This window comes from Gavia stellata, chromosome 12, assembly GCF_030936135.1.
Source record: "Gavia stellata isolate bGavSte3 chromosome 12, bGavSte3.hap2, whole genome shotgun sequence".
NCBI lineage: Eukaryota > Metazoa > Chordata > Aves > Gaviiformes > Gaviidae > Gavia > Gavia stellata.
The window spans coordinates 17,540,143-17,565,257 of NC_082605.1; the positions used below are offsets into that span (position 1 = coordinate 17,540,143).

Consider the following 25,115-nt stretch of genomic DNA (forward strand, 5'->3'; position numbering starts at 1 on the left):
ATTCCGAAGGAATAACTTAGGAGCTCTTAGGCAACAGTCAACATTGCAAAATCCGCAGTCTGCCAAAAGACCCCAAGGGCTTCATGTGCTTTCAACCTTATTTACTCTCTTGCTTTAAGTCCTTGGAGTGGAAGCTCCTTCTAGGTCTGTGCCGAAACACGGCGATCCTACGGGAACTGGCTGGAAGAATTTGCTGGAGTGGGATTTCCCCAGAGAGCAAACAACCCGTGCTGTATTTGCCCTTCTCTTATACCTCCCTCTTATGCAAGTAAAATCTGAAAGGGGCTTACTGCATGTGAATAAGGCATCACGAGCGCTCCATCATCACGTAGCTTCCCTGAGCAGCACCTTTCAGGGGCAGAGTGAACCCCGACCTTCCCACTCCCTCCTAACGAGGGGCTCTCCAGCGCACCAGGAGCAGGGCTATGGGATGCTCAAAGCTCCCCTTGTCTCTGGTTTGGTGTACACCAGCCCAGCACATGGTCACCAGCGCAGGGTGAATCGTTCCAGCGCACAGCCAAACGAGGCACCTTACAAGGAGTGGGAAGAAACAAGGCTGATTTTGTCTCCTCCCCTTAATGTATATTTAAGCCTAAATTTGCATAGTACATTGGCTCATGCGTAATCTTAGGAGGGTGAATAATCTTTATGCCATCAATGGGTCTTCTGACATTGGCCATGAAGAGCTGTCACATCCAAAGCCCATCCTAATTTAAAAACATTAGTTGCTGATGAGAGATTGACACCCTCAAACACACGCCAGACTGCTTTGGGTTTATCTGCAAATAATGGTCGTATGGCCCAATAAACCTGAGCCAGCTCTGTGCCTTTTGTCATCATCAGTAAATTAAAGTTTGATTATTTGTATTTTTAGGGATAACTGGCAATTAAAATAATCCCACTGAGATATTAAATATGGCTCAAAGACCATCATAAAACAAATCAAAGAGAAACACTGCAGAGGTTCCAATCAGCCACCCCAAGGTTATAAAACATTATTCACATAGAAAGTGGACAGTTCAGCTAGCATGAAAAGGCTCTTTTTCCATTTAACAGGGTGATAGATTTTGTATGAAGTCTCATGTTCATGACTGATCTAAATCTCACATAAAACAGTGGGGCCAGGGTATAACAGCTATTGATAGCAAGAGCTGAAAAACAGGTCAGGCATTTGACAATATTTGTCTCTTTTGCCTCATTTCCCAAATTTTGAACTATTTTCCTGGCAGTTCAAATTAAGGACTGTTTCAAGCACTTCTGCAACTGTTTTAGAAGAGTAATAGTAGTAATTAAAGAAACCCCAAAGGCATTGCTTTGCAAAAGCATTCATTGTTTTCTTTTTTTTTTTTTTAAAATCAAAATCTGACACAGAGATGAAACAAAACCCCATGCCACGAACACTTCAAACACGCCTTGGGTAACTCTGTAATCGAAATCAGGCAAGGATGGCATGATGTTCCCCCAAACGGCAAATGTCAAAGATCCAAGAATTGCACTGCAGCTTCCAGAGCTGTACATTGTCCTTCCACAGAGGTTCATATTAAAAAAAACCCCTCTCTCTCCCATTTTTCCCTTTTTCTTTGTGACCCTGGTCTGAGTTTGACATTAGCAAGGCCCTTTCTATTGACTTTCTTCTCTCTGGTGTGGGCACTGAGAACAGCTAATTAATGGTGATATACCACCAGAGCAATAAACAGTTTCCAATAAGTTCCCTATTCCTTTTCATTAGCAAGACCAACTTTTTTCCTAAACAACAACAACAACAAAAAGGAACAATAAAAACCCTCTCGACAGACTCCCTTTAAAGATAAGAAATCAAGAACAAGACAGTGCTGGAATGTTATTTTACATCCCGCCTTTCGTGTCAGTTAGGGTCCATTGCCGTTCCCTGCTCAGAGAATACTAATGCAATCTGTGCCTCCTCACTATAAATAACATGTGGCCCAGCCAGTACTTATAGCTGGGGAGAAGGTGCTATTATTTGTTTTTACCGGGTACATCAGAACAAAATAAGAAATGCTCAGAAGAACTGCTTGGAGTTAGCCAGTGGGTGAGCCATTGGGGATCTCCTGCATGTTTCTAGTGATGGTTATTTATGGGTGAGGAAACTTCCAGCCCACCCCCCTAGCAAAGCTCCCCTGGGGAAAAAAAAAAAGTCTCCATAACACATTAACAATTTCCCCAGTGCAATGGGCAGCCCTGGAAAACTTAGGAAAACGTCAGCATCCACCTCCCACCAAAGGCTTGCCAGGCTGGGGGCAGGCAGGGGCCTCTCGCTGCTGGTTTGAAAAGTTGCTTATTTTTATAAGGGAAAGAGGGCGAAAGGACGGGGTAGGAGCCATGGCTTTTCAGGGCTAATTACATCGTTGGGTAAGGACTGCAACTGCATGCTGTTTGGTGACCTACTTTGCTGCCTGTAAATTTATTAGCTGAAGAAATTTAACGGGCTCTGTAAAAGCAAAAGTTCATTGCAAGGAATTTGCTGGAGCCCCTTCAGCTGTTCCTACATTTCTTTTCCAGGCTGGGATGTTTCCGTCGGGTACCATTGCGTGCTCAGCTTGGCTTTGCCTCCTGCTGCATCCCATCACACCTCGGCTCCCTGGCAGGTGGGAATGGGGCACGATCCCCTCCGGCCTCTTGTAGCTGTGGCCACATTACATAGGATTATAAACTCACTACAACTTCCCAGCACTGCCGAAACCAGGGAAATGAAGCTAAACTTGTTTGCACCGTCCTTGCCAGGCCAAGGTACGGTGGACAGGGGGATATTAGATAATGTCACACACGCGGCTGCCTGCAGTCTGGGGTGCTCCACGCAGTCATGAGCCAAGGATGAGCTCGTGGGGAAGGAAGGATGCGAGGAAAGCACACGCTGCCTTAACCTTGAATTTTTTCTTGCTGCAGTGGAAACGTTGCGCAGCCCCTGCATGCGTGAAACGCTTTTTCTCTTGTCAGTAAATTTGCTTTTCTTATCCTCCCCCTCTTCTTCTTTCTTTCTTTTTTTTTTTTAGTGATACAATAAAGGCATGCTCTTGAACTGTCTGCGAACACCAAGACTTTGAGCAGGAAGCCGGTGGTGCCTCCCCATCTTTTGTTACCGGAGCAGTAGGTGCCCTGTTTTGCATTTACACCATGGCCTCTTTACACTGTCTGGGCGAGGGAAGGGACCTTGACCAATTTCATCCCCCTTCAAGCTCCCCCTGGGCCATGCAGGAGCAATATAAAAGCAGTCTGACTGCCAATGAAAGCCGGGCCCCCATTTGATTAGTATTTCTCCTGCTCCCTGGATCTGCGCACTGCAGGCGTCAGGGTGACCAGGATCAGGCTCTGATCGTGGACCTCCAAAGTCAGTGGGTTCTTTGCAGTTCAAAGGGTGCAGGATCGAGCTCCTGCTACCCTGCCAGCAGCAGTTTTGCAGGGAGGTTGATGCACCTGGTGGGGGGTGTCTTCTGCTGCTCTCCATCCCCTGCATCCCCACGGAGGGCCCATGATGGGCAATCCCCTTCTCCCTATGTGATGAGGACATCCTCTCCGTAGGAGTGGTGGCCTCTTCTGCGGACCGTGTGACACAGGAGTCAGCTCCCCAGAGCTGGCACCTCCATCGCCTTTCCCATTTCCAAGGCTGTCAGTCCCTGCACTGCAGGGAAGAGCCTGGGACAGTGGGACAGGGATGGAGGAGAGCTGGGGCTGGACCCAGGGATGGCTGAAAACAGAACGAAACCAGAATGAAAATAATAATTTTGGTGCCTGGTCTGAACTCTCTCTGCCATAACTCGTGCATTCGAAGCCTTGCCATGGCACCCTGCGGGCAGCTGACGGGAGGACTTCTCCTGGACCCCTTCCCTCCTGCCCAGATTCCCCTTGTCCTCCTGCCACCCACCAGCCTCAGGCCCACCCATTGTCCACAGTGCAGGCGAGTCGGAGTTGCTCCCTGAACCACTGGAGCAGCAGCTTTATCCCCTGCTCCAGCCTAAGGGGTTGGTTTTGCTGGGAGCTAGTCCTGGTCACTCAGAAAAACACTGTCTCCCATGGGTGATCTCATCTCAGCGCTGCTCACGGCTTGGCAAAAAGCATGGACCCAGAGGAGAGAGCTGTCAGAAGGAGCTTGAGTAACGGGGCAGGAAAGTGGGAATTACTGATGTTGCCCGATTCTTTCAGACCCTCACGCACGGGGCTCGCTGCCGGAGGAGAGCGGCAGGGCTCGGTCTGAGGGGGGTTACTGCTCAGCCTCCAGGAACAGACCCAAATCTGCCCTACCCAAAACCTGCTCAATATTTGCATAGGTCCCAGCCAGACACAGGGCAGCACAAAGCCATAAATTAAGCCTACAGAGCTATTTCTCAGCTCCCCCTTCCAGCCAGCACACATGAGCGCTTCCTCTGCTTTTTTTCTTTTTGGCAAGCCCGGGCTGCAACCCCAAAACCCGGCCCTCCGGCAGCGATCTCTGGCATCGGTGGCCCTCCGTCTCCAGCATCGTCCAATGCTGCACGCTTGAAAGCACAAGTGACGTGACCCCGGGGACGGGCGGAGGGGGGGGACCCCGCTTACCGCTTGCCATTCGCCGGCTGCCCAGCGGTGCGTGGGGCACTCGGGGAGGTGGCAGTCCCGCTGCGGAGGGGGCCGGCCGGCCGGGTCACACTCTGCCTCCTCGGCTGCCTTCGGGGTGCCGCCGTGGCAGTGCACGGCACGCCGCTGGACGCCCCGGCCGCAGGACACCGAGCACTGGAGGAAGGGACAAAAGGTGAGTGGCGGTCCCCGTCGCAGCCATCACAGTAAGTCGCCGGGGTTCGCCCTCTGCTCTGTGCTCAACGGCAGCGATGGCAACGCTCTAACGCCGGCGCTTCAACTTCCAGGTGAGGCTCTTCATTGCACAAGGGAAAAATTTTGCAAAGGTAGAGCGGACAGGCTGAAATCCCCGCTCCACTGAAGCCAGCGGGAATTTTTGCCGTTGGCTTCAGTGGGGTCAGGATTTCCCGGACGGGATTTATATTGCAAAAACCTCTGGAGACAGTGGCACTGCTAAACCATCGCAACACGCCAGAGGCGGCAAGGCTCTGCGTATTACTTCTCAAGCACTCAGCTCAAAAAAAGTAATAGTTCAAAATATATCAAATGCCACAAGTGTCACTGGAGCGGACTTTAATGAAAAGCAGTCTTGAATTGTATAGAAGGAAGTCTGGGCAATAGAGAGGTAAAGGTATGATACAGCTGGGATTTCTTTCGGCGTGCATCGAAACATGCACATGCACACAAGCCAGGGCATACTGTTAGTTTGTGAAAATAAATGTCTTTTTAAAATTAACTGCATTTCACATTTCCTTCATCACACTGTGGGCACATTTCTCCCCACTCCTAGGCACAGCAAGAAAAGCCTGAATTTCTCTGTTTCTCAGACATCTTCAAATTATTATCTACACTACAGTGCTTTTAACAGCTTGTTTTTTCTTTCACGCAACATTTCTTATTGTTGTGACTGCACACTGTAATAATTTTAGCAGTACTTAACTTCTCACTGGTATGGATTCCTCCTGGCTAGATCTTAAAGTGTATGATATAGATTTGGAATAAAGAGAATTTGCATTTATAGAAGAAAGCGAGGGAAAATCAAAGGTATGCATTTAAAACACAGCCATTTGCTGAATTAACAATTCATATAAGCAACCTTATTAATACATCAGGAACTAAGAAAACAAATTTACAGCCCGTTATTGCAATACCCATAAAAGCGAGCTTTCTTAAGGCAGGGAATTAAGCGGTGCCTAAAGGGGAAGCAATTCTCTCTTCTGCAGAGTATTCCTCTGTAATGTTCCATTTGCTTTACTATCCCAATGTCCCATAAAGCCAAGAGGACCAAAGAAAAGCTGGCTGTGAATATTCGCCTGGCTTCAGATATTTGTAAGAGGGTGGGAGTTTTTTTGTGTAACTTTTGAAAATAGCAGTGAGATTTCTGTCACTGGTGATGCAAATGCTTCCCATATGTTGCGCTGCCTCTCTGTGATTAACAGTGCTGTTTGTCCTACACATTCCATAGGGGACAGTTAAACTGAATAATGGCCACAAACTTGGAGAAACATATACACCAGGATGCATACCAAGCTCTAAAAAGCCTTTTGCTTTGCATTTATCACCCGCCTAAAAAGCACATGCCCGGGTATGTTATGATAAGGGAGAGCAAGTCACTCTGTGGCTCTTTCACGGAGGACTGCACTGTGTGTGACACCCAGGCAGAGCGGGTTTGGGGAGAAGGAGGTTGGTCCCTGGCTGTGCCGGGCAAAGCACGGCACCAGGCAAAGCCGTAGACTCGTTTCACTGCGTGCCTGGGTGACACTTTGCCCCCACGTAAGCCCATGAGGATAAATGCCGCACTCCGACCGAATTGGTAGGAGGACTCACAGTAGGGGACCGAGCCCCCCCAGGACCCCGGGCCAGGGCTGCCGTGTCCTGGACTGTCCCTTGGAAGGAATTTGAACCCCCCTCCTGTGAGTAAGCAAGCAAAGAGCTTTTCCTTGGGCTAATTGCAAGAGCGTATGCAAGGGAGGCTTTTCCTAGCTGAACGGGCTTTCTAAGTGCACTTGGTGGGCCAGGCACCCACGGCAGCCACAGCGCGATCCAGCCACAGCACGGGAGAACGGGATACTGGTGTGGCCCCGGCCCGAGGAGGTGAAGCTGCAGATGAACCCAGCCCTGGGGCCACAGGAGGGCTGTGGTGGGGCTGACCCGGCCACACCAGGGTATCGCTGCTGCCGGAGCACGGAGTCCTGCTGTGGAGGGGGCAACGGCTGCACCCAGCTTGGGTGAAAGTTGGTGACTTGGGGCCATGGGATTTTTCCCAGCGGACTGAGGCATCTCCTGCAGGGTGCTTCCCCCCCTGCCTGTGCTGCAGCATCAGTATTGCTGTGGCTCTGGCTGGATTTATGGCTGACTTCTAAATAACACCATTATGCTCTATTACAGAGGCAAGAAAAGGCGGATTTTAACACCATTTTCATCCTGGCTATTTTAAGCCAAAATATTGGTCAGCCAACCTGTGTCTACCTTGGAGAAATACAGCTGGATGACACTGCCGGAAGATACTCAGTTTGGGGGCAGCCAACTTGTGCTGTACTTACATATTCCCCTAAGGGATGCCACGAGCCAGGCAGCCTGTTTGTCCTTTCTACGGAGGCTATATGTTTTCCCAGGAGTGCTACTTTCTCCACTGAGAAAGTCAGTCATCAAACTGCTGAGTGCCAGCTCAGCTATGGAGAAGCTCTACCTGATGCTCTACCTGTGTTTTTAAAGAAGGCTGGATTTCAGCCTGTAGCTGAAATATGTAAATACCAGACAGCAGAATAAATATTGGTATTTTTGCTAAGTGAAAGGTAATTGATACCACTTAGGAGATGCAAACATATTAACTCTGACATTTCAGTGCAGACACAAGCACATCTAAAACTTGGAGAAAAAGCCTTTTTTCTTCCCTTCTGATTATTACAGATATATTAAAAATGCTTTACTGCACGAAAGCGGCTTCATAACAACATAGAAAAGAATTACCCAACCTCTGAATACAAAACATCCAGAGAGAAAAAAAACTGAGTGGACCACTTGGCTCAGCCAGCTGGGATTCATTTTTAACCATTCCTGTATTTTTTACTCCTGATTTTTTAAATCATTCCTTTTCCCAAAAGGAAAAGGAAAAAAAAACCCCAAACCTAAAGGCACATGCAACAGGTCCTGTACATATATGGCGACAAGAAGGATGCACTTTTGTGGGAAAACCTTGCCTTATTCCTCAAGCAGACTTTTGCTGGTTTACTCAGGACAAAAGGCAGCCAGCTCACAGCAGCTTAGCTTTGGGATTATCTTTTGGAGGCAATTAGACCTTCAGAAAGCTTTTTTGATAGTATCTAAGTGCAAACGGATCACGGCTCCCTATTTTCAACAGTGGCACCGGTGATGGGAAAAAGTTTCCGTGCCCATTTAGATGCTGACCTACGGGGTATTCAGAATGCCAAGCCCCTGCCTGTTTCATAGTCTTAATGAGAAGTCCAGCACCTAAATCCACCTCGGCTCTGAGGGATTAAATCTTTCGCAAAGCCGTGCAAGCCCTGCACACCTCTGGCAGGGACAGCCATGGCGGTGCTCCAAACTTCTGACAGCTCCGCTTTTCATCTGTCGCAGGCAAAGAAATGCTGCCAGCACGAGTGAGGATCAGGATGCAAGGAAGTCATGTCAGAGCAGTTCATATAGCTTTAAAAAGCCCAGTTTGACATTGCAGAATGGGTGTTTCTGCCCCTTTATTTTTTCCCCAAGCAAGATGCTGTATGTGCCAGCATCAGGGACCCGGGCTGAGGAGCTACCCCACGTGCTGGAAATGCGCTGCCTATTCTTAGTCTTATCATTAGCATACAAATATTCCTTAATTACCTAGTCACAAGAGATTACCTCAGGCCATAAATCACCTCATCTTCCTATTAACTTGGGTTTCTTTCTCCACTTGCATAAAATTAACTCCGTTCATGTGTTGGAACGTTGGGAATTTTAAAATGGTTACTTTTATCAATTAACATTAGAGTATTTTAATGCAGTCAACAGACCATTACATTATTATGTTTACAATTATTAGCTGTAAGAAATTGCTTTCAGAAGGAGTCACTTTAAATAAGGTGCAAATCAGATATGACAAGACTATCTAATGTCCTCGCGTTTCTTTTCAGTCTAGGTTCCTTTATAAAATTGAGGTTTAAGTCATGCAGGTAATAAAGGTAATAATATTGACTTAATTTTCAGTATGGGAGCAGTACTGTGCATTTCACAGGGTTATGCAAGGCTACCTGGGTGCTCCCAGGCATACCGCGGGTAAGGGGCCCAGACCTCAGTAACTGAACCTCTATGGTGGATGCACACTTAGCCCTTTACACCCATAATGGCAAACACTGCTATCCTACAAATGCGAAGGTAAGCATTAAAAAAAATACAAGTCTGAAAACAATCATAGAACATCAATGGGTTTATTGTCTTTTTTAATAGTCGTCATTAAATGAGAGTATGCTGTCCTAGACCTAACATTTGCATGGGTGCTTGTAGTGATGTTAATGGTTTATCTTTCAGGGAACTCGCATACAGTGAGAATTGATGTTTTGTACCTTAATTTGGAAGACAGGCTGCAAGAGAACTCGATGTTTTACAAGTAACAGTTCATTTAGTCTGGGATTTTCAATAGTTCTGCTCATTAGCACACTAATAAGGTAGAGGGAAAAGTGAGGTTCAGAGACAAAAATGTGATGCGGCAGATTCAGGTAATGACAAAGACATTATTTTCAGGAAAACAAGGATTCAAGCTATGCTTTCAACAAACAAGATGCTTAATATCTCCAAGCACTTTCACATTTCCAGCAGCCTCTGCTCTATGCATCAGCATCTGACTTTTTAATGAAGCAAAATTAACTGATGAGCTTGTTAAGAAACAAAAGGTAGTGAAAAGCATTTTTAATCAACAGCTCAGATTGTTCTTGAGGCTTTCCCAGGAAGCTGATAATAAAATTAATTTCAGATTTCTCAAAACTAAGGAAGATTTTGCTTGGGATGCGACATAGTTAAATAATAATGTTACTAAAACCATGAATAAATAGTAGATTCTCTTTAATATTACATACTAAGGAATTTGCTTTCATTTAGATGCTAAAAGCAAGTTGCCATGTTTTCAGCTGGTACAAATCAGTGCTGCTCCACTGCTATCCATGCAGCTACACTGTTTTACGCCACCTGAGGATGTGACCCAAACCTTTTGCCCTTGAAAAATTCAAGAGGACAGAAGCGATGGGAAAAACAGCTTCTAACCGATCGGATGGAGGAAGAATATCAAAGGGTGCAAAAGGGTACACAATGTGTCTCACCTGTCCCCAATCTCCTGCTTTCCACTTCGGACATCTGCCCCCTCTGCATTTCTTTTGCACATTGGGCTTAGCAAGGTGCTTGCAATAATCTTCTTCTACATGCCTCCCTTCCTTTGACAAACAGTACACATTGCGGTGCTTTTGGCCCCTTCCACAGGAGACAGAACACTGTAAATATAAAGTAACAACAGATCAGCTTTCACGCAGGGCCGTCTACATGGTTATACACGGGCCGTGGCTATCCAGGGCATTTTCTTTTAATTGGACCAAAAAGCACATCCCCATGTCCCCTGCAGCCTACACAAAATTTGAGGGGGATATGGAAGGGCAGAATTCAACCGCTGGAAATGCTCCCATTTGCACTTAAAATTGCGTGATATTCTTGGTCAAAGTCCCCCAGAATGTCAATATCAAAATAGAGAAAGCAGCTGACATTCAGCAGGGACAGCAGGCTGGATTCCTGGCATTGCTCCAGTGGTTTCAAAGGAGTAGAGTCATCTTACAGGGATCAAGGCAGGAGCCCTCAGTATCTACTTAGAAGAACTTGAAAGGAACCATTTCCATTTACCTTGGTACAAAGGGAGGTCAAATGTTGGTAAATCAGGAGAGTAAAGTGCGAGATACACCTTCACAGAGGGAAATAACTGCACAAAGGACAAGGCAGAAGAGAAAAATGCAGACTTGCCACGTCCTCACTAATTAAGCTCATGTTTGTTTTACTCTGTACCAGTGCAGACTGATTTACCTTTTTTTTTTTTCACTGAACAGACTGAAACCAGGACATGCTCACCCTTGAGATTTATGCATTTTGAAAACAACTCAGAAGGTGGCAAGAAGGCAGAGCCCGAAGAATCAAAGCAAAAAGCAAATCAGCAGGTATGTTAGCTGTAAGCTTTGTGGTGAAGCAACTAATTTCAACCTCCCTCTGCAGGTTCACCGAACTTTTTCAAATGTGACCACTTCTGGCATGCAAACCCCAAGCAACTTCTCTTTGATTTCAGATTAGTCTCCTCCAAAAGATTTAGGAATCAAAGGGGTCTGGAATCACGACAAGAATTTAATATGACAGTTTCGTGTAGAACAAGCCTCTTACTCAGCATGATGCACTCAGAGACCCAGCTTCAATTTCTTCATTACATGTTATGCAAGTCATTACATGCTATGTCACAAGCATCCTGGTTTAATCCTTGAGCACAAACACACTGTTTCAACCATCTCTCAATATAAAATGTTCTGCTTTCTTTTCAGACATGAGGCTTCTTCCAGCTTCTTCCTTCATTTTAGGGCCACTCCATCAGTGTATTTCCCAAGAAATAAATTACAGCCCAAGCTCTTCCCAGCCTATGAATACATTTGAAACCTAAAAAGCCACAATTTATATATGTAGCACCTCTGGAAGATCCATTAGAATAGAAATTGGCATATGCCTTGACAACTGTGATTATTTTAAATTACAGCGCTACTTCCAACTCATTCAGACCCTATTGTGTTAGGAGGTACACAAAGAACCAGTGAGAGAGCAGTAGTAACTTGCTCCGAAATGGAAAAATTCAGACCAACGTGAAGAGAAATGGATGTAAATCATAAGATCAGATGTTGCTGCTTAAAAGCTTGTATAAGCGATGTCCTGAAAAAGGCTGTTTTCCAGCTGCAAGACCGTTACAGATCAGCAAAAGGTAGCTGACGTCTCTTGCCATCAATAGGGTTTAAGAGCCATTAATGATGCTCCTCTGCGACAGGCGGAAAGCCAGGCTAGCCTGCGCCAGGGATGGCCGCCTCTGAGTTTTCCTGAGCCCAGTTCCAATTTCAAGATAGGCCAAAAAACCCAAAGAGCAACATTCAATCTTGCACTGAGAACCAGAAGAAATGCTGTCCCTTGTTCTCAGGTAAGGCTTTCATGAGTTGTCCAGATTCACAAACGTCACTTTTTTTCTTTAGTATCAACAGAAAAAAGATTGAGTTAATGTTATCCTATTTTTATAAGCCTTCAAATTTCATCAGAAGTTCATTTTTTCATTCCTTCTACATCTCTCCCCAGGCAATGAACACCAGCAGCAAGAAGAAAATGTCAAATCCTACCAAACCCAGTTGTAAACTTCTAATACTTTCATCCATTTACTATCTTTGGAGTAAACGGCAACACTGACACTTTAGCCAAAATGGACACCACTTTACTATGACAGCCAAAGCTAAAGAGTAAATTTACGCGGTAAATTGATCAGGACTCTCTCTTGCCCCACATCCCGAGCCGGTGCAGCCAGGTGCATTTTTCCTCTAACTTAAAAATACGTTGGATCCACTATTTATTCTAAAGGAAGAATAGCCACATTGCGCAACAACACAAGGACGTTTCTGGAGGTCTTAAGTTGGTTGATAAATGTTTGATCTCACAAGTAATATGGTGCTAGTCATTTCCAAAATTTTTATCCCCCTTCTACAAATTGCTTAACTTTGGCATGGAGCCTGATTCTGACCGTTATCTCGCCATCGCACCATCAAGCAAAACTGCATGCGTACCTCGGTGCGCCCAGAGGTTGAGGCATAATTTGCCTAATTTTGTTAATACTTAAATGTAATTCTCAAGATGCTGGAATTAATTATTTCTATGTCTGTCTTTAATATAAATCAAAGTTAGGCAGCTGTGCATTTTTAGATCTAAACCACCCATTTGCTTTCATGCACATGTGAGTTATGATCTCATTTGCACTGACAGAAAAGAGAGGCTGAATAATCTAACGTAACCAAGTATCAGAGACTAAAAGTTCCTTTGCAAAGAGTCTACTTCATAACTGCCTTCTAATTCATCTCAGGTATTTCCAACATAGATTTTAAACATATGTGAGCCATATGCAGAAAATAATTTAATAATGGGCTTCATCTCAATGCCACGTGACTTGGGGAAGCAATACACCTAGCTACTGCCATCAGCCTCATCATTTATTACGGACTCTGGAGAAACTCTGCGTTTCATTAGCAGGACTCTTCATCACTGCAAACGCTGCTGCCCACTTACGATATCTATCAATAACAGTGCCATCACAAGGTAAGCTTTGACCTTGCTTTCTTTAAAACATTTGAAAAGCACAGATAAAACCCCTCCTTTCATATTTCTCTTTCTTGATTTCTTCCCTATCCCCAACCTCCCATAGAAAATACCTCAAAGTAGTGGGGATGGACGGGTGGCTCTCTGTGGAATAGCAGCCTCATCCAAGGCTCTTTGAAGTCAACAGAAATACTTCTACTGTTTTTAATCGCCTCTGGATCCAGCCCTGAAGGTGTAGCCAAGGTATTGTATTGACTTTTTTCACTCACCAGCTTCCTAGAGTTAAGAATCACATGCACTTGGGCATGCCCACGGTCAACCTGCCTCTGCCTCCCCTCAAGTGCTTGAAAACATGTCTCTGAAATGCTGTTTCCAGCCTGTGGTAGAGGCACGGCAACAAATAGCACCCCTGGGTGAAACTGGGAGGATAGCCAGGCATGGAGGATGGTGTGAAAACACCACATTGTGCTGTTTCTTAAAAAACCCAAGATGAGTGTGGCACATAAAATAGTACAGAAGTACTATTGCAAAAATCAGCTATAGCCATTACACTAAAGACTATAGTATTATCTTTATTATCTCCTAAAACCACCACAGTCACACCTGGTGCTTTACATAGAGAATAAGAACGAAAGGACTTTCCTAATAGCATTAGGATCAAAGCATTTGAGCACAGATTTAAGGGCATTATGTTTATTGTATGATTAGTTTTGTTAACATGCCAAGAACTGGGGATTGGCATGCTGCTGATTTTTTTCAAATAAATATACTGCCTAGTTTAAATAAATACAACAAAAATATTTCCATATCAACTGTTTCCAGAAAGGTCAGAACACGATGCTAAATCTCTCCTGCAATGCATCGCTCTGCTCTAGCGCAGCGGCGAGCTTTTGTTTTTGTTTCTACAGAAATTTGTTTTCTATTTCAGAGTTCAGGAATGACGAAGATCATTCTGTTTTACCAAGTATGTGCGAATTGCTTTAAACTAACCTTACTGCATTTCCTACTCCGACATTCTGGAAGGTGAGGGTACATCTTGTTCATTAAGACCTCTCTAACATAGGCAAGCTGCTACACGATTTACCTGGCTGGTAGCGGGTAACAAACAGAATATGTACCCCAAAAGCTCTTAAAAATTTGTACAAAATTTCTGGCTGGTTGGGCCCAGGTTCTGACCCTCCTGCAGCAGACCGCGACCTGCTCTTCTGCACTGGGAGCTTGTGTCACGGCCGTGCCGCTGCCAGGCTGAGGGCTGGGAGTAAGGTCAGGCTGGCACCGAAAGGACTCAACAACCCTGGGAACAAATAAGCAAATCTTGGTGAAAAGAAAGAGGCAGCACAGAGCAGTCAAGAGCTATGGAGCGGCTCCACTTCTCGTTAACTTTCTGCACTGAACAGGCAGCTCAACGCAGGGCAGAAAAGCAAACCACACAAGAACCTGGGGACATTTTCCCCCCAAAGTGAAAAGTTTCAGAAAATGCTGTCAGACCACTTTTCCAGGCCCCAGTGCATCAGCCGATGATTTGGGAGGTATTTGAGATAATGAATGCAAGCTGTGGTGATCACCAAATGAATTCCTAAAGATAGGTATGCTCCGATAGCTCACCAAGGGCAGGGCTGGGGACTAGGAAGAATTAGGCTAAAAACGGCTTTATCAGATTCTGCCAGGAGCAACTTTTTGGAGGAAATTAAAATCAATCCTTGTAGGTTTAGATTTCCACACATTAAGGATTATACGGAAAGTAAGAGCTCGTAAGTAAGCCCTCATTCACCCTTTCCAACAGTCTGAGCTGAAACATGTGCTGGATGAAATAAAGCAGAAAAACGACAGAGCCCTACAATGCTTTACAGCCCCTTTCCGCACGGGGCTGTGCTCCCGGGTGTCAGCAAACTTCTCCAGTTGCACGCAGAGCCCAACCACGCACCCTCGTAGTTACATTTCAGCATCCTATTAGCCTACATCAACCCTTACTATAACTCACGCTGCTGCTCTCAGATGCTAGTAACTTAGAAATCACAGCCCTGTGGCATCTGCACCTCTGAAGTCTCTCGAGCACAAAGGACATCAGGAGACGCACCACCAAGGAAAGCCTGGATTGTTCCTCACCAGCTGAACCTTCACTAGAAGTCTTCAAATGCCTGAGCTTTTGTGTTACCCAGCAACAGAGGCTCTGTGGCATCCAACCTAAGTTAATTAGCGTCACAACAAGGTATTTTAGCAGGTAACTTCCTTGGCTTCAGCGAGACGAGCAACAGGCTTAAAACAAGGGTGCAGCTCCATGCTATGGTTTCTCCAGTGGCTGCAAGCACTTTAGGAGATGTTTAGGAAGTATTTGTTGCTGGCTACTTTGAAATCCTGTTCCTTCCACTGATCTGCTTTAGCACGGTCTCACGCCCGGCTCCGTCGGCACAGTGAGAAGTCCATGCCCGCGGGTCGGGAGCAGGGTAGGATTCACCCAGCTGGGCTTTCCTTTCCTGCAAAACTGTAAGAGGGAGCCATACCTTAACACACACAGCTACCAAGAGCGCATGGTCATGGTGATTTTAGCTGGTATGAGGCCAGAAAATACATTTGATTTTTGTACATTTAAAAGGGAAGAGCGGTCTCTACATTCAAAGGAGGGCAAGTGGACCAGAGACCTGAGCAAAACAACCCAAAGCAGTTTAGAAGAGGCTTTAGAAATGCTTCATCCATGCTGACTTCTCAGAGAAATGGGAGGATTAAAAAAAAGACATGAACATTAGGGATTTCGGAGTGTATAGTCCCAAGTATGTCTGTAACCATTGTCCAGAACCCGTGTGGAAACATCCCAAGGAACCCTCCCGGAGCCGGAGGGCAGCCCTTGGCATGCACAAGAGCAGGCTTTGCCCCAGTGTCCCCGAGGAGCGCTCCTCGCTGCGGGCACAGGCGAGAGGGAACACCCACGCTGGCTCGCCCTGGCTCTGCAGCGCATGCGGGGTCTCCATCCTCCGGCTGCTCTGCGGCAGAGGCACAGAGTTTCCCAAGTGATTATTTGTAAAAGGGAGAAATAAAACAATCCACTAAACCTTCACCTTCCTGCTGCCAAACCAAGCCACAGAGACTGCCCAGGGACCTGGGATGTTGTCTCATAACAGGTTAAAAAAAAAAAAAAATAAGGGAACTTCTCAAAGAGCAGGAGGGTACAACTTGATGTGTTGCTGCAGCAGAAAGAAGACACTGGTGTGTCTGGAGCCCATTCCTCCAGCAGCACCTCCAGAGGAAAGGATGCTCTTGGGCTCTTTAACTCCTGCAAGATTTAAGGCTCTGAGCACTGAAGTCAATATAATAATTTCCCTGAGCTGGGAAACCTCACAGAATATACATGAGAAAAGCAGGTAACTGCCGCAGGAGGAGAAGGCATACATCTTCTCTTCTATGTTGTCCGCCTAGTAAGTAGCACCTTCTCCCCCTCTTTCCCCCATCCTATTGTCACATGCCATACAAAGACTTCATCAGGTGCAGAAATCAGCAAAGCTGTGAACACAAAAAACTGCCTTAAAAGCTGTGTCCCTGCCCTGCTCCACACTATTTAACTTGAACAACAAACAAGCAAACCCCTCAAATAGCCACTACAGGTCTCTCCAGGGAAGGAGGTGTTAGATGGCATTTTCTCAAATTAGGAGGAGATGTGTGAGCTACCCAAGGACGCCGGTACAATGGGATGTGGAAAGCACTGATGAAGCCTATTTTCCACGCTGTGGCACTTTTAAGAAAGTAGCAATTGAAGCAGCAAACCTAGGCTAACTGACACTTCGTATTTTTAGTGAACCATTGTATTATAATGCCATTTAGAAGTCCCATTCAAGAACAGGATCTGTCCATGTCAGATGGAGTGAAACACAAAGTAAAGAGCTCTCCAAGGAACATCAGCCCTATTGCACAGGTGTGCATCACACCAGGGGTTTGTAGGAGCCCTGGGCTGCTTCTTGCTCCCCGGTTTTATAAAGAAAAATCTTGGCTTAATGCACTAGGGATCAAATACTGTCAGCCTGCACACGGTCTTGGGCACCAGGCAGATTTTCATTCATGCTGCTGGCTCACTTGCCTCCCCTGTGACCTAGTAAAAATTAAAACGTGAATACAGCATTAAGTGCCTTTGGAACAAGGCTGACTACATCATTTTTCCTTAATGACTGCACAGATCAGTCATCAGGAAAGTTAGAAACACAGTGCTTAGTGTCTCTCATCATCACACATCCTTGTTTCTAAATGCTACAATCCCTAGGATCTAAGCAACAGCAATTATTGCAGTTTGGGGTACGCAGTGTGAGTGTGGAATGTGGGCAAAAACGCATGCAGACCTCTCAACACCCAGGTCAGGGATCTGCTCGAAGATGCTGAACTTCACAGCTTATCCTTGAAAGCGTGTTACTGCTCTAACACGTCTCCTGCAGTCTTAACGCATATTTCTATTACTGCACTCAAAGCTGGTGCTTTGGGAGACAAATGTTCCCAGCAATTGCCCTTTATTTATTGCTTTATTTCTCCTGTGCGTGTGAGCTTGTGCATATGTGCGCGTACAGGAGGTCTGCAGACTTTACAAAGCCAGCAGCCATGGATGGGCCACCCATGACACGAAGACTGAAGCCAGTCGTCATTGAACAGCAGTCCCACCATTTGTCCAAGTTCAGGCCAGCTGTGCACTGCCTGGAAAATGACCATCTCATTGAGAAAATGTGTAAGAGGGGAGGCGTAAAAAGGCAACCACTGAGGCATACCAAGTGCAGCCAAATAGCTACTGTATTTCTCAGTATTACCCTCCTGGCCTTCACCTCCTCTTTTCTGCAAGGTTTCACTGCCTACACACTCTAGGCTGCCATATAACATGCCCATGGGAGCTGTTGGCAGGGGTTGAGGTGAGACTTGGTCACTTTGGGAGGAGAAAGGCAAGTATTTTACAGTAAGTTAGGACAGAAGCATGGGTTGGACCATACAGGGTAAGAAACACCAGTGAATACTAATGGAGTTACCTGCTCTGACTGGGAAAGTACACTGAGGAACTTGGGAAAAGAGGGGTCATCTGGGGGCAAGGGGAAGAGAAGAGTTTCAAGATACAAGAAAATAACCTTCTTGAATCCAACCACCGGTCCTGCTTGTGTCTGTCCTGGCAGTGGCAGGAGAGCAGACAAGACGGGCCATTCTCTGCAGCTCATGACCCTGGCACTTCCCCAGCATTCCATCATTGGATTAAGGGAGGTTAGAGGGGCCACTCCTTTTACATCTCCATCAGACTAAAAGACACTAGATTTAACCACCAGGTCAGATCACAATGGGTGCGAAGACTGAGGGGTGCCTGCAAGGGAGGAGTGCGGATTGCGACAGCTGAGCACTAAGTTGCAAGAAATCAGTCCTGCGAGGAGCTGATCCAGGCAAAGCACTGAAGCGCGGGCTCAGTGTTAAGCACACAGTGCCCCAGGGTGGTCCCTCACCTGCAGTGTAGCAGACGGGCTTTGATGGTTGTTTTCCTGCTCATGGAGCATCAACACTAGCAAACAGGAGACAGCAGAACCAATGGCAAAAGTACATCTATATAGCTCTCCTTATTTAAGGAGAAACAGAAGCGGCAACGAAAGATGTCCACTGATGATAGGCAAACAACAACAATGGAAAGGAAAATAAAAATTTGAGATTTTAGAGTAGCAAAAGAGGAATAAAGTGATGTTTCTTTACCAGGCAGTTGGGTACCACTGGCTTCACCCACCTGTAACCAGCTTGGAGCCATCAGCTGTGGCTCTGAGCCTCAGTGGGGTCGGTGGGCACTGAGCTGAGGAAAGAGCCACGGAAGCATCCATCATTGCTGCCCCGGAGAAGCAATGGGCTGAAACTCTACGAACAAAACCCCAACTGCATTCACTCTCTGGGATGAGCTCCAAGAAGGGCATGAGACAGTGAATAGGTGGATGGTAAGACGGCAGGCCCTGCTGTGCTCATCCCAGCTATCACCCAGGGACGTGCAGTTTCGGAGGGTGGCTGAAGCTGGGCACTGGCAAGTGGGATGCTCTGGATGGGTGACACACAGCAGGGAGTACAGGGCAGGGCTGAAACGGGTCTGGTTTGTTTTTTTAAACAAAAGCAAAGAGGTCTGCACTGTCAAAGGCCTTTTTCTGACTGGGAAACAAAAGCAGACAACTTCTTGCCTTTCATCAGCACACCAAAACAGCAGTCCCTGGAGTCAGTCGGTCTGAGTGATCCTAGAGGGGAGACAGCCAGGAACCCAAGAGGGACAACAGCCTTGGTGGGCCAGCCTAGGCGTACAGTAAACAGCTCTGAGATGGAGACAGCTTCAGACAGATGGCTGGGGATATCCACGGGCTACTGAGTTCTCATTTTGGTCTGGATCAGCTTTATTCAATCTTCACTAAGGCATCTATTTCTATCTGTTTTTCTAAAGGCATGCAAGCCACCCTGTGCATCCCTCTGCCTGGGTTATGGGTGCTGGGACCATATGTGCAGCCTTCCTGTGCTGCAGCAACATTTGCCTTTCCCCCACAGGCTCTCGGGATGGGTTTGGTTTTATTAGTTTTCTGATAATACCTGGCACTACTGAGAAATACAGACTTGCTCTCACAGTCTCAGAGCCTGAACCAACATCATATGAATGAAGGACAGAAAAAGCAACGTGAATCACCGAGTGACTGGAGAGTTCAGCGTGCCTATCACTTAATTTTCAAGGATGGCTTTGTTACTGCAAAAACATGTGCAAAGAATCATACAGCAGCTCAGTAATGCTGCTGTCACAGCAAATTAATTTTCTGCAGAAGAGAGGAAGAGAACAGCAGAGTTATATACACTTGCAACCAAAATCTGCCCCTGGTTATCACTTCTGCCTTAGCAAGAGCTGACATCCTGCCTGCTAAGAATATTATCAGAACAACGACATGGAGAATATTGCTGTTGAACAGCCTATTTTCAGCCAGCTTCATGGGGAGGGCACTTCGTAAACAATGTGTTGGGGGCTTTGACAGAATCAAATACAAATAACCTCAACATTCCATTGATACCAATTTTAAGACCAGAATTCCTGAGTGCCAGCTCCCTGGCACTGACGTTGGCCAGGCAGTCCTCCCACTTCCCAGCGAGTCCAGAGCCCGTTCGCCACTACTCGCATCCCTGTGCACAGCCGAAGAGCCCTGCAAAGCCATCAATGCCAGCAGCTTCCAGCTCTGGCTAAGGGGATATGGCATCGTTGTCCTAACCCAAACCTGAATTCACATCAACAATAACAGAGTTTGGAGCTTAGCCAGCTAACATTCCAATTATTTTATGCTAAGCTTCCAGTTCTTCATTGTTAGATGAAAAGGCCCTCAAAGACTAAGATACCAGCATTTCTGCCTATTTGATAGAGAGCTGGGAAGCACACACCACCATTTTGCAGGCACAAAGAGCTACACAACCATTGCATTAGCAGCTAGAACTTTTGATACCCAAGAGCGATAAGTACTTGACAAAGCAGAGTACTTTTAAAATTATAATACTCTTTAAGCAACCCCACCCAAACCCAAAAAGCCATCCACCCACCCATTTTCCACAGGTCAAATTCAAACGATTACTGTCGCACTGTAGTGAAGCCCAAATGACTCACCCGACTGAACCAGAACAGGGTGTTGTGAGATATAATTGTTTTACCTTATCTGTGCCCGTTTCCTAAGTCGGAAAGAATGAGAAGCCCACCAGAAGTGAATTCAGAATTATTCATAAATTGTATCAGGATACAGCTGTATGTTACGGTAAACTCTACAGCACCAACGTTTCACAGAGATTATTGAAAGGAGCAGATCTCCTCCGAGAGGAGTGGGTTCAGCCTCGGGTTTTAAATGAAGCGATGGATAATACTCTTTGTGAGCATCTCCCTCGTTCTGGAGAACATGGTGAGATTTCCACTCGGTATTTGTATGGAGATCTGCGCTCATACCATAAGGCATTCAGAGAAGAAAAACCACTCTTTGTATCCTGGTGGCAGCCTCTGTAAGTTTTCTAAAGCATTATTTTAATAAAAAGGTCAGGTCTATCACACGGTGTGCAATTCTGCAGTGTTTAAATACATGTTCTTAAATAAGCAAGGAAATAAAAGTGTCACCTCCTCTTAGTCCTCTTTGAACGTACATTATAATGACCAGGCATCTCACCAGTCTCCTGTTATAAAATTATAATTTACATACAGAATCTGTTTATTCATTTAATTATCTCTTTAAAACCTGGATTTAACCAGCCAGATAAAATCACTTGTTTAGTGTATAAAATCCCAGTGGAATTTCGCCTGAGGACTGAGGGTTGGACTCTTCAGACTCTCTCTGCTTTAATTTGTATGTATTTTATAGTACTAATTTCACTGGAACTTGAGTGAAGCTAAGCCAATCAGGTGCTTGCAAGAAATTAGTTATCCAAACTTCGTAATTCATACACTTTTAACTGTGTTTGTTTAATTATTGAGAATGACAGTTTCTTTAGGAGAACAAAGTAAAAGAAAAGCAAGTCAAAAGATGGAACACTGCAGTACCATTTTAGAAAATTTAGTAAAAGTTACCAAAACTAAGTATATGATCTTAATTTAGCAAAAGACTCAAGAAATCATTATACAAATTCATTTATGATTACATTCTACTTGTCTTTAATTTTCACTGTTCAACATTAACATTAAACATTGTAAATGTATGCAATATTTATATAAAATTAAATAACAATATTGGAAAAATAAATACACTTTTACATAAATACATAAATCCATACTGCTGAAAAGTTTCAGCTAATACTATACTCTTGTTTCAAAAGTGACCAAAAAAATATGGTAGTGACACTCCATCCCAACAGATGAAGTATGTACAGCTACAGAATGGTGTTTGCTACCGATGACAGAGCTAAAGCAAATCCAGGTGATACCACACTAAAGAAAAAGAATTTGGACGTTACTACCTACAGTAGTAGCACGAGGTAGACATATATGGGGAGTATTTTGCAGGAGGACACGAAGCCCTGTTGTCCCCGTGGATAAAATTCAGTCTTCAAACAGCTCTGGGGTCCCCTACATCAGAGCCAAATGACACCTCGGTAATAAGACCTGAAAAATCAAGTCACTTTGTGGCAATGACTGGGTCTCAGCCCTGCGGGAGGCCAGGGGGCTGTGAGCCCCGCGGGCAGCCGGGAGGAGATGCCGCAGGCAGGATAGGATGCCCCTGCCCTCCGCCTGCTTGTCCGACATCCCAGCCGCTCCCAGGAGACCGAGCAAGGGACAGCCCACCAAGGTTAATATGACTTAGTAGAGTTAAGGGAATTTTTCCTGGGTTAAAAAAAAACCAACCCAAACCAAAATATAGGACTGCACCCTGCATTTCCACCACAGAGGAGCAGACACAGCCCTGGAGCCTGCTCCTCAACAGCTGTGAAGAGGCTGAACGCTGAGTGACACCAAAATGTAACACAACTCTGTCCACACCTTTGGTTCTTGCAAATGGTCCAGCACAGGTAACAAAGGCTGGCAGCAGCTCCCAGCCGGTAATTCTGCGGGGAAGCCACCGCATAGGTTGCTAGCTCTGCTTAGCTCAGCTCCCTCATTTTTAGCACCAACTATATCAGCGTACAAGTGATACATTAGCACCTCAAATGAAATATTTCATATCACTGTCCCTTGTACTGGTGAAGCACCGTATAAACAGTTCAGCAGTTTTATGGCTATTGCATAACTCACTGAGGTATGACAAAAATATTGAGGAGCGGTACTGAAGGCATCTGCGTTACCGAAAGCACCCGCAGAAACAAGAGTGTGGTTACGTTTTAGCAAGATGACTTTTCAAACCGTGACAATTAAGGAAGTCCAATACATTACAAACAGGCCTTTTTGTTTCCCCCTATAAAGTGCTTTTGAGACAAATTATTATAATTTTTTTTTTTAAATCTTCTTCAAATGCTTTTATACCAAAATACACGGTAACGGTTGACATTTGTTTGAAGGCCACTCCAAAACCAGAAGGTCCGTGGTTTCTAGCGCGCCAGAAGCGCCCCAGCCGGCACTTGCCTTAGCACACCGGGGCTCGTGCCGAGCAGAAAGTGCTGCTCTGGCCAGGGAGAATTTCAAGGCTGTGGGACCCAAAAGAGCATCCCAGGCCTGCAGTTCAGGGCTGCTCTACCCTCACAAGAGCATCTCTGTAGCAGACACCTCCAGCAGCAAAGGAGCAGTTAAAGCACCTCTGCTTCAAACACTATTTTGTTATTAGAAAACTCCCAGGGTTTTAAGCCTTCCACCATCTTGCGGATCCCTTGCTGACTTAATGATATCTAGAGTAGCTGCTGGAGATCAGGCCAGACAATAACTCTCCAGAACCAGAGAGATGCATAAGAATAGCCTACAGGTGCCTTTGTACAGTACATCACACTCATATTATATATACACGGGAACAGAAATAGAGCATGGGTGTGAATGCACATGTGTTTCTACACAGCTGTGTGTGGGGGCAGGTGGGGACATGCACACACACCTATACACACTTATACATGCTTGGGAGTTGATGCAATTTAGTACACGTTTTCCCCTGTCATCTTGCTTTTGGCGGAGAACATGCGAGTGGTAAACCAGTAGGTGCACGGCGCGGTATTACCATTAAATATGGGAACAATTTAACTTCAGTGGAAATGTACTGCTTAAATGCCAGGTTTAAATCCATATGCAAAGAACTCCGTCAGAACCAAGACTCATAATGCACAGCGCTCGCACAATGTAATAAAACGGACAAAGGCGGCTACTTAGCAGAAAGCACCTTTTAAATTAAAGGACTCGAGCTCCCCTAATGTAAGCCCTTTCTGAACAGGTGTTATTCTGAATATATTGTCAACAATCCTCTTTAAGTGCAGTTTTAAGACACGAAGCATTAGCACCTTGGTTTGAAGCAAATTAAATCTGTTGTTACGGGATATCCACAAAACGGTTCACAAAGAGAAAGAGTTTATGGTCGTACCGAGCTCCAAGGACCAGCGCTCCAGGCAGCATCTCTAGGACAGTCCTGCACATTGCACTGCTCTCTGTCCGGTGGCTTGTCAAGGATTTCACAGCTCAGATCCGTAAACCTTTCTCCATTTGGGCGCTGGCACACCACCAGCCGTGTTCTTGTCCCTGCCCCGCATGGCTTCGTGCACTGGAAGTCAGCAGAGGACAGAGGAATCACCATCCAGGCAGCAAAAATACTGCCGACCGGTTGCTCGAAGCACTAGCACCTCTTGAGACCCGACAGTTGTTTCTGTTCCCAACCAACCCACTCCGGCCAGATCCCCTCAAACGCCGTATGAGCCTCAGACGGGGCATCAGCTGCTTCAGCTTCTCTCTTCCCAAAGCTGTTCGTGCTGCTCCACAATGATACTGCCAGACCCACCGCAATACTGGAGGTTAACGTCTCCAATTGCTCATCTCAGTTAAATTTTCAGAAGGGAGCGGTGTTTTTATTAAGAAAAAAGGCCTTCAGTTAAACTAGACTTCTCTTAAAAAGAAAAAAAAAAATTTTGTAGAATGTGCTTTTGCCTGGGAAGAAAACTTTCCCATGACAAATGGAATGGAAAACACCACCAAGCAGTTGCGAGGGTTCACTCATTTATCAGAGGCTGCCTTTCATGCTCCAATCTTTCTAATAAATGTCACTGCAATATCCCCCTCTTCTCCCATTTTTCAGCCACCCGCTAATGAAAGCCTTCCCCTGTGCAGGGAGCTCAGGATGAATGAATGGTGCACTCACCTCTCCCCAGTTGCCGTAAGCCCACTGAGGACAGGGGCCAGATTCGCACGATCTCTGCTCCATGGGTTTGCTTTTCTCATCGCAGTTATTTGCGGTGTATCCGTTTTCATCCTGGCACACCACGACCCGCCGCTGGAACCCCCCCGCACACGTGCTAGAGCACTGGAAGACACAAATGCCCACGGCTTCGTTGAGTCCAGGAATAATACTGCATTCCCAGCTCCTTCCCAGTGCCTTGCACTGTGGGAATGCACCGCTAGAAAGGTAATACAGCTAACAGGCATTATTAACTTCAAAACCCAGCTATTACTGATAGCAGTGCAATGACTTAGGTGCTGACTAAGCAAAGAAAATAAACACGAGCCTAATTTTAAGCAGGTGAGTAATCCCCACTGCCTTTAATGCGATGTTTGACATCCTGTTTGTGCTTAATTCCCTTTAGGGACTTCTGTGATAAAG

At 45.8% G+C, this 25,115-nt stretch overlaps 1 protein-coding gene across 1 annotated transcript in view; it reads right to left on the reverse strand.

The window, feature by feature from the left end:
• ADAMTS9 (ADAM metallopeptidase with thrombospondin type 1 motif 9) overlaps positions 1-25,115 on the reverse strand; it is an 86,775-nt gene that overhangs the window by 15,713 nt on the left and 45,947 nt on the right. Inside the window, exons 27-30 of the mRNA XM_059823082.1 lie at positions 24,657-24,818; positions 23,889-24,065; positions 9,879-10,046; positions 4,549-4,722 (exon numbers count right to left, since the gene is read on the reverse strand). Coding sequence (XP_059679065.1) covers positions 4,549-4,722; positions 9,879-10,046; positions 23,889-24,065; positions 24,657-24,818 — 681 coding nt within the window. The remainder of the gene's footprint in view (positions 1-4,548; positions 4,723-9,878; positions 10,047-23,888; positions 24,066-24,656; positions 24,819-25,115) is intronic.